Source organism: Tachysurus vachellii, chromosome 19 (genome assembly GCF_030014155.1).
Source record: "Tachysurus vachellii isolate PV-2020 chromosome 19, HZAU_Pvac_v1, whole genome shotgun sequence".
Taxonomy (NCBI): Eukaryota; Metazoa; Chordata; class Actinopteri; order Siluriformes; family Bagridae; genus Tachysurus; species Tachysurus vachellii.
In genome coordinates this window covers 21,337,967-21,350,466 of record NC_083478.1, presented here as the reverse complement: position 1 = coordinate 21,350,466, position 12,500 = coordinate 21,337,967, and the positions used below count along the sequence as shown (strand labels likewise).

At 43.3% G+C, this 12,500-nt stretch overlaps 1 protein-coding gene across 1 annotated transcript in view; it reads right to left on the bottom strand.

Annotated features, from left to right (window-relative positions):
* Positions 1 to 5,076, bottom strand: part of slc1a7b (solute carrier family 1 member 7b) — a 20,165-nt gene extending 15,089 nt beyond the window's left edge. Inside the window, exons 1-2 of the mRNA XM_060893991.1 lie at positions 4,936 to 5,076; positions 1 to 23 (exon numbers count right to left, since the gene is read on the bottom strand). The exon at positions 1 to 23 is cut by the window's left edge and continues 57 nt beyond it. Coding sequence (XP_060749974.1) covers positions 1 to 23; positions 4,936 to 5,076 — 164 coding nt within the window. The remainder of the gene's footprint in view (positions 24 to 4,935) is intronic.
* Positions 5,077 to 12,500: the final 7,424 nt, after the last annotated feature.

The window sequence follows — 12,500 nt, the reverse complement described above, 5'->3', positions numbered from 1 at the left end:
GGAAACTGGAAATACTTCACTTCCTAAACAATAAGAACAACACACCAAAGCATGAGATCATCACCTGAGGCAGCTACAGTGCACAGTCCTGTGTGTGTGTGTGTGTGTGTGTGTGTGTGTGTGTGTGTGTGTAGGGGACAGGGCGCCCTTTACACTAACGTTACTGTGTGAATTTGAATAACAAACCTGAACACTATCAGTGTAAAGACTGAACAGATGAAACAGATTATAATATGAAGGCTGGAGGTGAGAAGGTCAGTGTGGGGGTCTGTACATTAGTGAGACGGCTGGAGGTGAGAAGGTCAGTGTGGGGGTCTGTACATTAGTGAGACGCCTCAGTGTCACGCTGTTACACACTAATAATCCTCACTGTTTCCTCTCTGAGGCAGATTATTTCCTATGTAACAGACTTCATCTGATGCCACAGTGAACATTCACCAAGCGTTACACTCGTCTCCTTTATTAAAGAAACACACATCTTACTTTTTATCTGTTTACAGTTACACAAAACACGTGCATCAGTCACGTTACCGCAGCTCACAATAAACACCTTCTCTGGATTAGGGTTGTTTCTGCACAAGCGCTTCTTCTTGCGGTGTTTAAAGAGTCACTTTCAGTCAGTTCTGAAACATTTGTGCGTAATTAAAGATCTGACCAGTTTTAATACTTTTACCTTGAACGAAAGCTGAATACCGTGAAAGACGTTGCCATAGTAACGATAGCCTATTACCCTGTGATTTGAGCTGCTGTTCTAGAGAATGAATCTTCTGACCAATCACAATCCAGAGCTCAGCGGCTCTGAAGACTTAATAAGACATGATGGGAATGTTTTAAACAATGGGCATGAAAACAATCCAAGAAGCTTTAAAACACTGTTTCTGGTCAGACTTTAAAACTTTTCCCTTCATTGCTCATTGTTTTTATTTTTGTTTTGTTGTTGTTTTGTTGTTGTTTTGTTTTCCATGGAGACCTCCTATCTACGTCGCCACCCAGTGGAGTAAACCGTCTAGTTAACGGTGTGTGTCGTCTGCAGCGCTGCAGTCAATCAGACACGATTGTTCTTGTTTACCCAGGACTTTAGAAGACTGAGATGATTCAGACACAAACAGAAGATAAAGATGAACTCAGAGAACTCCTCCAGGTACAAGTCTGTCTTTCATCACAAATGTCCTTCGTTGTGTCCTCGCCTTCATAGAGAGATTTTGGGAAAAGGTTCTACTGGAACCCCAAAGCACCCCCTTTTTTAGGAGAGGAGTTCTCTCTCTCTTCACCTTCACTGTACCTCCCTGTATCCTCCTCCAGTCGCTTCCTTTTTTCACTCCGGCGCGTCGCTCCTTCTTGTTTCCCAACATCGATCCTCTATTAAAACATCTGCTCACATATTTTCATTACAGTTCCCTCAAAGCCTCAGTGCAACAACATCAACAAGGACAAGGACAAGCAGAAACCTGTGCACTTTTGTCTGATCAGGCCTGAAGTCCTACAAATCCCCAAATGTCCTCAGGTAGCACATGGCACTGATTAAGGAGAAAAGAAAAGATTTATAGCTCTGGAATGAGATCTGCATCAACCTGAAAACCATCTCCACGCAGGATCAGCGATGACGCAGAAGGACTTGTGTTCTACATCACAATCTTCAGACTGAATCCAGTTAATCTGAGCCGTAAACTGTAACGGCTCCAAATCTAAATCTTGACAGACGACACTGGGTTCATTTTTGAGTTTGGCTCCTGTCTAAGGTTCTCCTACATGTGGTCTCACCGAGTTTTTCCTCACCAAATCTCATCACTCTGCACCAAAACCAGGTTGTACACAATGCATAAAAATGTTAACACCGCAGTTACTAACATGTTAGTTAAATAAGTTAGTTGCAGCATAACACATGATCATAGAGCAGGGATTTTCTTCCTCACCTTTCTGGTACTGTATATCTCATTATTATTTATGAAACGCTATAAAAAGCTGGAAGGAAGGAAGGATAGAAGGAAGGATAGAAGGTGTTGTTTTTCCTCCAGCGGTGGTAGTGATTGTGTTGGCAGTAGGGAGCCTGTGCTGCAGGCTGGTAATATTATAGTGATCTCTTACACTTAATAACAAAGCTGTGGTGTGAACTATAAATAAATCTTGACTGTATCGAATCGGTCCAGGGTAAATGTGGACGTGTCGAAGGAACCGTCACCATCTAATGAAGAGTCCACAGGAATTATAACGAGGTGTTGATTACGCTGGAACTCATGCTAATGCATCTGTAAGAAAAGTTATGAGCTTTTTCATAACAGCCCTGATCATTTATAGATAACAAATTAAATGTGTCGTCGTGTTCTTTACTTCTGATCGTTTACTCCTACACTATAAAGCGCAACTGATTCGTTTGATTCTTTTAATATTTGGTTCAGTTTGGGTTAAAACTGCAAGAAACAAAACAAACTATAAAGCGAAACAAAGTCGTCTGAGGTGGCATTCGATTCGCTTTCTGCCGAGCTGAGTCGACTCAGAGTTGAATGACTTTTATAACGAATCGATCCAAAATTCTATCTAAAAAGATTCAACGCTGTCATTTCTCTCTCTAAAGGTCTACACTTTCTTCAAGGGCCACATTCAGGGGTCACTTTATGGCCTTCATTATGAACTGAAAAACATTTTATTTTCTAATAATGGTGTTTAAATCACTTCCACCAAAAGCAGACCAGGTTTGTGAAAAACTGCCGTTGACAGGACGTGACCTACAACTGCAGGCTCTTAACTCATCCTCCAGTCTGTCGGAGCGTCGCTGTATTAACTCCTCCACTGATTATTTACAGCGCTTCATCCTGAACCTGCTTCATTCAGCCAGGGCTTTCCAGTCAAGCCTCGTCAAACACTCCACTGTGGTCTTATTTTCTACTTGTACTCTGTCCATAAGTATTCATAACAATCTATAAAGCTTATAATTGCTCCTGAATACTGAATTTTACAATAAACACCAAAACTCTCATTTTCTCCTCTTCTGGATTCACTCCTAAGTCTCTGTCACAAAATAGATTCCAATTTTTTCCGTGTGCTTCGGCCTCATTAAAGCGGCGCAGACACTCGTGTGGGCTTTAGCGCCTGAAGCTAAGCAGCTCTCTCGCTTAATGCATAATTACTAAGAGCATTTGTATGATTGGATCGTAATCCTTGAGTGCAGGCGCAAAATGGCTTTCATTTTCAGACAAATGTGTGTAGAACAAAGTTTCTTTTAGTTTAATGTGTTTAATGTGGGAAAATAAGACAGTGTTGGGGGACAATAAGACAGTGTTGGGGGAAAATAAGACAGTGTTGGGGGAAAATAAGACAGTGTTGGGGGGAAATAAGACAGTGTTGGGGGAAAATAAGACAGTATTGGGGAAAATAAGACAATGTTGGGGAAATTAGGACAGTGTTGGGGAAATTAGGACAGTGTTGGGGAAATTAGGACAGTGTTGGGGAAAATAAGACAGTGTTGGGGAAAATAAGACAGTGTTGGGGGAAAATAAGACAGTGTTGGGGGAAAATAAGACAGTGTTGGGGAAAATAAGACAGTGTTGGGGGAAAATAAGACAGTGTTGGGGAAAATAAGAGAGTGTTGGGGGAAAATAAGACATTGTTGGGGGAAAATAAGACAGTGTTGGGGGAAAATAAGACAGTGTTGGGGGAAAATAAGACAGTGTTGGGGAAAATAAGACAGTGTTGGGGAAAATAAGACAGTGTTGGGGGAAATAAGACAGTGTTGGGGAAAATAAGACAGTGTTGGGGGGAAATAAGACAGTGTTGGGGGAAAATAAGACAGTATTGGGGAAAATAAGACAATGTTGGGGAAATTAGGACAGTGTTGGGGAAATTAGGACAGTGTTGGGGAAATTAGGACAGTGTTGGGGAAAATAAGACAGTGTTGGGGAAAATAAGACAGTGTTGGGGGAAAATAAGACAGTGTTGGGGGAAAATAAGACAGTGTTGGGGAAAATAAGACAGTGTTGGGGGAAAATAAGACAGTGTTGGGGAAAATAAGAGAGTGTTGGGGGAAAATAAGACATTGTTGGGGGAAAATAAGACAGTGTTGGGGGAAAATAAGACAGTGTTGGGGGAAAATAAGACAGTGTTGGGGAAAATAAGACAGTGTTGGGGAAAATAAGACAGTGTTGGGGGAAATAAGACAGTGTTGGGGGAAAATAAGACAGTGTTGGGGGAAAATAAGACAGTGTTGGGGAAAATAAGACAGTGTTGGGGAAAATAAGACAGTGTTGGGGGAAAATAAGACAGTATTGGGGAAAATAAGACAATGTTGGGGAAAATAAGACAATGTTGGGGGAAAATAAGACAATGTTGGGGGAAAATAAGACAGTGTTGGGGGGGAATAAGACAGTGTTGGGGAAAATAAGACAGTGTTGGGGAAATTAGGACAGTGTTGGGGAAATTAGGACAGTGTTGGGGAAATTAGGACAGTGTTGGGGAAAATAAGACAGTGTTGAGGACAATAAGAAAGTGTTGGGGAAAATAAGACAGTGTTGGGGGAAAGAAGACAGTCTTGGGGAAATTGGGACAGTGTTGGGGGAAAATAAGACAGTGTTGGGGAAATTAGGACAATTTTGGGAAAATAAGACAGTGTTGGGGAAATTAGGACAGTGTTGGGGGAAAATAAGACAGCGTTGGGGAAATTAGGACAGTGTTGGGGAAAATAAGACAGTGTTGGGGAAAATAAGACAGTGTTGGGGAAAGTAAGACAGTGTTGGGGAAAGTAAGACAGTGTTGGGGGAAAATAAGACAGTGTTGGGGAAATTAGGATTGTGTTGGGGAAAAAGGGAAGATGTTGGGTAAAATAGGACTGTGTTTGGAGGAATAGGTTTCCTGTGGCATGTAAGACTTTAGGAAGCTAACAGAGTGTTGTGGATTAATGGTCTAGTTTGGGGTTGAGTTGAGAAACAGTACATTAACACTCACCTGCTCAGAGAGCTGCTTGGTGCGCAGGAAGAATCCTAGCAGGCAGCCGATGACGACGGCCAGCACAGAGAGGATGAGCAGACCGTTCTGCTTGCAGACCCCCTTCACCCGCACACACACTGCATCCAATGCCACCGCCATCACTGCACCTCTGACTTAACACACTAAGTTCAACCACATCATGCAACACACACAAACAACACACACACACACACACACACACACACACACCACTCACACAAAATAATGGGATCTAGCACCAGTCTTTCAGAGACCTTTCCCTACTCTATCATTCGATCTCTCCTTTTTTCTCTCTCTCACTATTCTGACCTCTTTCACTTCTTGATGTTAAAATAAAGAGCTCCTCCCTCTTCCCAACTGCCCCTTCACACCACCCTCACAGACGCCTGGCCACTTCTCTGCTCTGTCCAATCGGAGTGCAGGAACCGCTGTGTGTCGAGGGCCGGATCGGTCCTGTTAGAGTCGGTCCTGTTATTGTAAATTGCTGCCTGTATTCAGAAAGTATCTCTGGGGGTTGTGGGGTTGTGAGTAACATATATAATGTAGAACTACGGAGAGGAGGAGATGAAAAACAACTCTATGCTCTCACTTCTACATAGTGTAGAAGTAATGTGCAATATGACACATCTCAGGCTGTCTGGTGTTTTTTTTTATCTTCAATAGTGGATGATATAATCACCTGAAAAGATCAAAGACAGGATGTTAATAAAATTGCAGGACTCATGACCATCACAGTGTTGAGTGTTCCATAGCAGCCTGACAGTCTGAGGAACGTCCACAACATCTCGGCTTTCTTCAGACTACATTCAGTGATCATTAATGTCCTAAAATCCCAGCGCTTGATTAAACCATTCCTCCTAGTAATAAAATGACCTTCTACTGTAGCACACCATCATGGAGTCTGTTTTATTTCCGTGACTTTCTTCCTGTCGTATTCAGACCTGTATGTATGCTTTCTGTCTAACGTGTAGCTCAATCAACACAGACATTAATAATGTTAATGAATGAACTGTGTGTGCAGGGCATGAGCAGCATCTAATCTCTGATAATCTGTCCCTGATGAGACCAGATTGAGAAGAATCTCTGGCAAAACTGCAGGATTAGTGAGTGCAGAGCCTGAGGGGAGGAATATGATGTCACAATGACAACAAATGGCAGGAGTAATCTTCTGGGTCAGGGTTTCTAAGCACTGATGCTGCGTTCAACACACTGAATGGATCTGAAGTCTCAGATGTTAGATCTCTTCTTTTATTTTGAACGTACACTTACAGATCAGACAGAAGACGTCCTGGATGTCCTGAGAGACACGTGAAGTGATTTCCTTGGAGAGTTCCATGCTGTGTACTTCCACACCAGCTAGAATGATAACTAGAACAAGAACATGTTCATGAGCGAGAGAGAATTAAAATAAGGTGTTTTAGTGAAGTGATCAAAGATAAACAGTAAACCTGTGTGTGTGTGTGTGCATGTGTGCGTGTGTGTTTGTGTGTGTGTGTGTGTGCGTGTGTGTGCGTGTGCGTGTGTGTGCGTGTGTGTGCGTGTGTGCGCGTGTGTGCGCGTGCGTGCGTGTGCGTGTGCGTGCGTGTGTGTGTGTGTTTGTGTGTGTGTGTGCGTGTGTGTGCGTGTGCGTGTGTGTGCGTGTGTGTGCGTGTGTGCGCGTGCGTGCGTGCGTGTGCGTGTGTGTGTGTGTGTGTGTGTGTGAGATCACGTGACTGTGACAGACTTTAATGGCCAAAGCAACCAGAGTCTGGATGTTTTTGGGTCAGGATCAGATTAGTGTGTGTTTCTCTCCTGTTTTTTAAAATAAAAGAGGCAGAGTGTACAGATGAGGATTAACTCTGATCATAAGGCATTATGACTGCTGTTATAGATACTGTTCATACTGCCAATACTATCATTACAACATCCACTACCACTGCCTCTTCTACTGCCTCTACTACTCTACTGCCTCTTCTACTGCCTCTACTACTGCCTTGTCCACTCCCTCTACTACTGCCTTGTCCACTCCCTCTACTACTGCCTCTTCTACTGCCTCTACTATTGCCTCTACTACTGCCTCTTCTTCTGTACTGCCTCTACTACTGCCTCTTCTTCTGTACAGTCTCTTCTACTGCCTCTACTACTGCCTCCTCTTTTCTACTGCTTCTACTACTGCCTCTACTACTGCCTCTTCTACCCTTCTTCTACTGCCTCGTCTACTGCCTCTACTACTGCCTCTTCTTCTGTACTGCCTCTTCTACTGCCTCTACTTCTGCCACTTCATTTCTACTCCCTCTACTACTGCCTCTACTACTGCCTCTTCTTCTCTACTGCCTCTTCTACCCCCTCTACTACGGCCTCTTCTACTGCCTCTACTACGGCCTCTTCTACTGCCTCTACTACTGCCTCTTCTTCTCTACTGCCTCTACTACCGTTATTGCAGTAGATTTTCTGACCTGGGAAAGTCTTCAGGATCGAGAAGTTTTTTTCAGTAACATGACAATTTCTCTTATTTTCCTTCAAACTAGAGAAAATATAAAGCTGTGTTTTTTTACATAACAAATCTATAATAATGACTAAAACACTGAGGCATCAGAAGAACACGCTGTTAGAAAAACACACATCTGTCACTCACCATTTTAATCTAAAAGCACAATTTTTTTGCTTTTTACAAAATTCCGCTGGAACACAAATATAACAGGCTTCATTTTCCTGATCAAACACACAGATGTCATGTGAGTGAGGATCATCATCAGACCTGCTGCTCAGCCTGAAGCACCGTGGACTGAAACGTACTCACTCACATCTCCGTGCCGTCGTTCTGCTCCGATGGGATTCAGATGCATCGGGCTTTAAAGAATAGATCTTCTGATTGATTTCTGGTGCAGTGAATCTTCTGTCTGTGCTCAACAAACCAATAAAGAATGAAATGACAGACCTGAGATCTCACACAGGGCTCACGCTTCTCCAGACAAACTCCTGAACACTTGCCATAAATCCTCGTTTTGTAAAATAAATGAATATATTATCCATGAATATATAATAAAGGGGGGGTCACGGTGGCTTAGTGGTTAGCACGTTCGCCTCACACCTCCAGGGTTGGGGGTTCGATTCCCACCTCCACCTTGTGTGTGTGGAGTTTGCATGTTCTCCCCGTGCCTCGGGGGTTTCCTCCGGGTACTCCGGTTTCCTCCCCCGGTCCAAAGACATGCATGGTAGGTTGATTGGCATCTCTGGAAAATTGTCCATAGTGTGTGATTGTGTGAGTGAATGAGAGTGTGTGTGTGTGTGTGTGTGTGCCCTGCGATGGGTTGGCACTCCGTCCAGGGTGTATCCTGCCTTGATGCCCGATGACGCCTGAGATAGGCACAGGCTCCCCGTGACCCGAGGTAGTTCGGATAAGCGGTAGAAGATGAGTGAGTGAGTGAATGAATGAATGAATGAATGAATATATAATAAGCATGTTAGGGTTGTTTATGGTCCCAGGACACTGAGATGCTCGGATCACTGATGTTCTGCAGAAATCCTCTCTGAACTCTCAGCTCTTCACTCACACAGTGATAAAGTTAGGATTATAATCATTAGTTAATAATAATTTCCACTCTAGCTGCAGGAAGTCGTTTCTTCTGACCCGGAGGCTGGTCGTACTGTTCTGCGCTTAATGGAAAATTTTACTAACACACTTCCACTTCAGAGTTATTTCTCTTTATGGAAGTGAAGGTCAGCGTGACCTCTAACGCAGATGTTTTTCTCTAACTTTTCCGAGCGCTCCTTACTGCCCGGGTTGCAGCCTGAACCCATCAAAATCAATTAAAAGTGATGAGTCACGGCACAGACTCGTTTATCTATGGCTCTCAAACGGCGCAGTGACGGATGCTGAGGGCCGTTGCTGAGAAACCAAGATGAAAAAAACACGCAAACAGATTTCCGAGGTGCGTTCGCGTTATCAATGAACCTTATAAAAACAAGATGTGCAGTTCGGCTCGGGAAAATTTATGTTGTTAAATCCACAGGGACAATAAAATATATTGTAAACTGGGCCACTTTGCAGTGAAAGCCTTCCTGAAGTGTTTCTCCTCATCTGTATTTAGCAGCTTTTAAAGCCATTAAATTATTATCCTCAGTAACCTCAGTGTAGGTTTTCTATGGAGAAATTCATGGCGGTTTTGTGTGATGCAGAGATTCCAGGAAAGGAAAGCTGTTAGAAACTCATTCAGGTGTGAGTTCAGAGCGGACATTTTAGTGTTTGGATCAGATCCTTTGTGAGCTGTTGAAGAAGAACTTTTCAGTATATTCTTTTATACGTTTTCAGATTCGATGACACTTATAGCAGTCTTAATGAGAACAATAAAAAAAACAATAGCAGTCTTAATGAGATGTTTCTTTCATGAATGATTCAGCCTTTTTAAATGAGTCACTAATGTGAATGAAGGACTCAATTTGGTGTGTGAATGAGTCATTTGTGTATGATTTAACCATGTGTGTGTAATTTTCAGTTATATGTGTGTGATTCAGTCATGCATGTGATTCAGTCCTGAGTGTGATTCAGTCCTGAGTGTGATTCAGTCCTGAGTGTGATTCAGTCCTGCGTGTGATTCAGTCCTGGGTGTGATTCAGTCCTGAGTGTGATTCAGTCCTGAGTGTGATTCAGTCCTGGGTGTGATTCAGTCCTGAGTGTGATTCAGTCCTGAGTGTGATTCAGTCCTGGGTGTGATTCAGTCATGCATGTGATTCAGTCCTGAGTGTGATTCAGTCCTGAGTGTGATTCAGTCCTGCGTGTGATTCAGTCCTGGGTGTGATTCAGTCCTGAGTGTGATTCAGTCCTGAGTGTGATTCAGTCCTGGGTGTGATTCAGTCCTGAGTGTGATTCAGTCCTGAGTGTGATTCAGTCCTGAGTGTGATTCAGTCCTGGGTGTGATTCAGTCCTGTGTGTGATTCAGTCCTGGGTGTGATTCAGTCCTGTGTGTGATTCAGTCCTGAGTGTGATTCAGTCCTGAGTGTGATTCAGTCCTGTGTGTGATTCAGTCCTGTGTGTGATTCAGTCCTGTGTGTGATTCAGTCCTGAGTGTGATTCAGTCCTGAGTGTGATTCAGTCCTGTGTGTGATTCAGTCCTGTGTGTGATTCAGTCCTGGGTGTGATTCAGTCCTGTGTGTGATTCAGTCCTGAGTGTGATTCAGTCCTGAGTGTGATTCAGTCCTGTGTGTGATTCAGTCCTGAGTGTGATTCAGTCCTGAGTGTGATTCAGTCCTGAGTGTGATTCAGTCCTGTGTGTGATTCAGTCCTGTGTGTGATTCAGTCCTGAGTGTGATTCAGTCCTGAGTGTGATTCAGTCCTGGGTGTGATTCAGTCCTGTGTGTGATTCAGTCCTGTGTGTGATTCAGTCCTGAGTGTGATTCAGTCCTGAGTGTGATTCAGTCCTGTGTGTGATTCAGTCCTGTGTGTGATTCAGTCCTGGGTGTGATTCAGTCCTGTGTGTGATTCAGTCCTGGGTGTGATTCAGTCCTGTGTGTGATTCAGTCCTGAGTGTGATTCAGTCCTGAGTGTGATTCAGTCCTGGGTGTGATTCAGTCCTGAGTGTGATTCAGTCCTGAGTGTGATTCAGTCCTGAGTGTGATTCAGTCCTGGGTGTGATTCAGTCCTGGGTGTGATTCAGTCCTGAGTGTGATTCAGTCCTGAGTGTGATTCAGTCCTGGGTGTGATTCAGTCCTGTGTGTGATTCAGTCCTGGGTGTGATTCAGTCCTGTGTGTGATTCAGTCCTGGGTGTGATTCAGTCCTGTGTGTGATTCAGTCCTGAGTGTGATTCAGTCCTGAGTGTGATTCAGTCCTGTGTGTGATTCAGTCCTGGGTGTGATTCAGTCCTGTGTGTGATTCAGTCCTGTGTGTGATTCAGTCCTGGGTGTGATTCAGTCCTGGGTGTGATTCAGTCCTGAGTGTGATTCAGTCCTGAGTGTGATTCAGTCCTGTGTGTGATTCAGTCCTGGGTGTGATTCAGTCCTGTGTGTGATTCAGTCCTGAGTGTGATTCAGTCCTGAGTGTGATTCAGTCCTGGGTGTGATTCAGTCCTGAGTGTGATTCAGTCCTGAGTGTGATTCAGTCCTGTGTGTGATTCAGTCCTGGGTGTGATTCAGTCCTGTGTGTGATTCAGTGATTTGTGTGTAATTATCAGTCATTGTGCATCTTTCTTTTGTTCCTCATTCAGGCGAATGTGCTTTAAATTCTTGAGCACAATGTTTTCAGTCCATCCTTAACCTGAAAGTTTTTAAAATAAAAAAAATAAATAAAATAATAATAATAACGTTTTCTCTGCAGAAACTAGTATACCTGCATCTATAACTGTGAAAGAAAGCCACACATAATAAGATCTGTTTTTTTCTCTCACTCTCTGTACTCTACGTGGCCCCTACGTGGCCCCTACGTGGCCCCTACGTGGCCTCTCTGAACCCTGTTGTATTCGTCTCTTTCTTCTTCCTCCACTGATTCTTTTAAATTGGTGGTAAACGAGTGCTGAGAGAAACAGGACTGGTGTTCGTGATCCCACGCTCAGACCTGCTCTCTGTGTTCTCTCTCTTTTAGGTTACTTATAGTTTACAAAAAAGAGAATCAACTCAAAGTGTCTATAAAAATCTTTAGAAAGAAGTCTCTCATCTCTTGCAATCTGTTTGTGCTTGATGTTCAATGAGCTCTCTGACAGCTCCAGCTTATCAGGGCTCTCAAGTATCACGCATTAACGTGACAGTCCCTCATGTCGGTCTTTTCTCACGCTCCCACCACACATGGTATTTCTCACACAGAAAAACTGACTATTTATCATATATTTAATAAGCCGCAGCACCCAAAACGTATCAGTCCGCACTGCTGTCTCTATGGAACCGGGCAGGAACCAAGCGCGTCTCACCTGGAGCTCTTAGTCGAGCCTGACACTTATCAGCCAATCAAAAAAAGAGGCTACACAACAGCCAATCAGAAAATAGCACTGTTGTATCTCGGTAAGATTTAACGCAACAACCAATGAAAAAAAAGCAGATCTTGGAATTGTTCATCATCATCCTCGTTCACCCACAGAGAAAAGCACTGGAGCTGTGAGCATCACTTTGAGCACAGAGTAAGTCATGATCTCCTGTTTAATGTTACAACTAATTCACAACTTGTTTGACACAAACAATGACATTGTGACTGCTGTTAGAGACGTTTCCCAGATCATCAACATCGGGGGCCCCGTTCACTGACACCACCTGCTCAGAACAAGTAGTCTAGGGCCAGTGGTTCTCAAACTGGGGGCCCTGAGATGGTGCCAGGGGGCCCCGGTTTTATGACATTTTATAAAATAATGAATTTATCATAAATTAAATCTCAGAAAAATAAGGCTACTAACCAACAGCACTACATTGTATAATTTAATATGTTTTGTTTAATTCAAATATTAAGTTTTGGAATATTTTATGTCATAATGATTTTTTTTTGGGGGGGGGGGGGGGATTTAAAATATGTCACTCTTGTCTGTCTTCAAAACTTGAGAGCCCCGGCTTATTTATTCAGCATTTATTATTGCACAAGGGGTTCTTT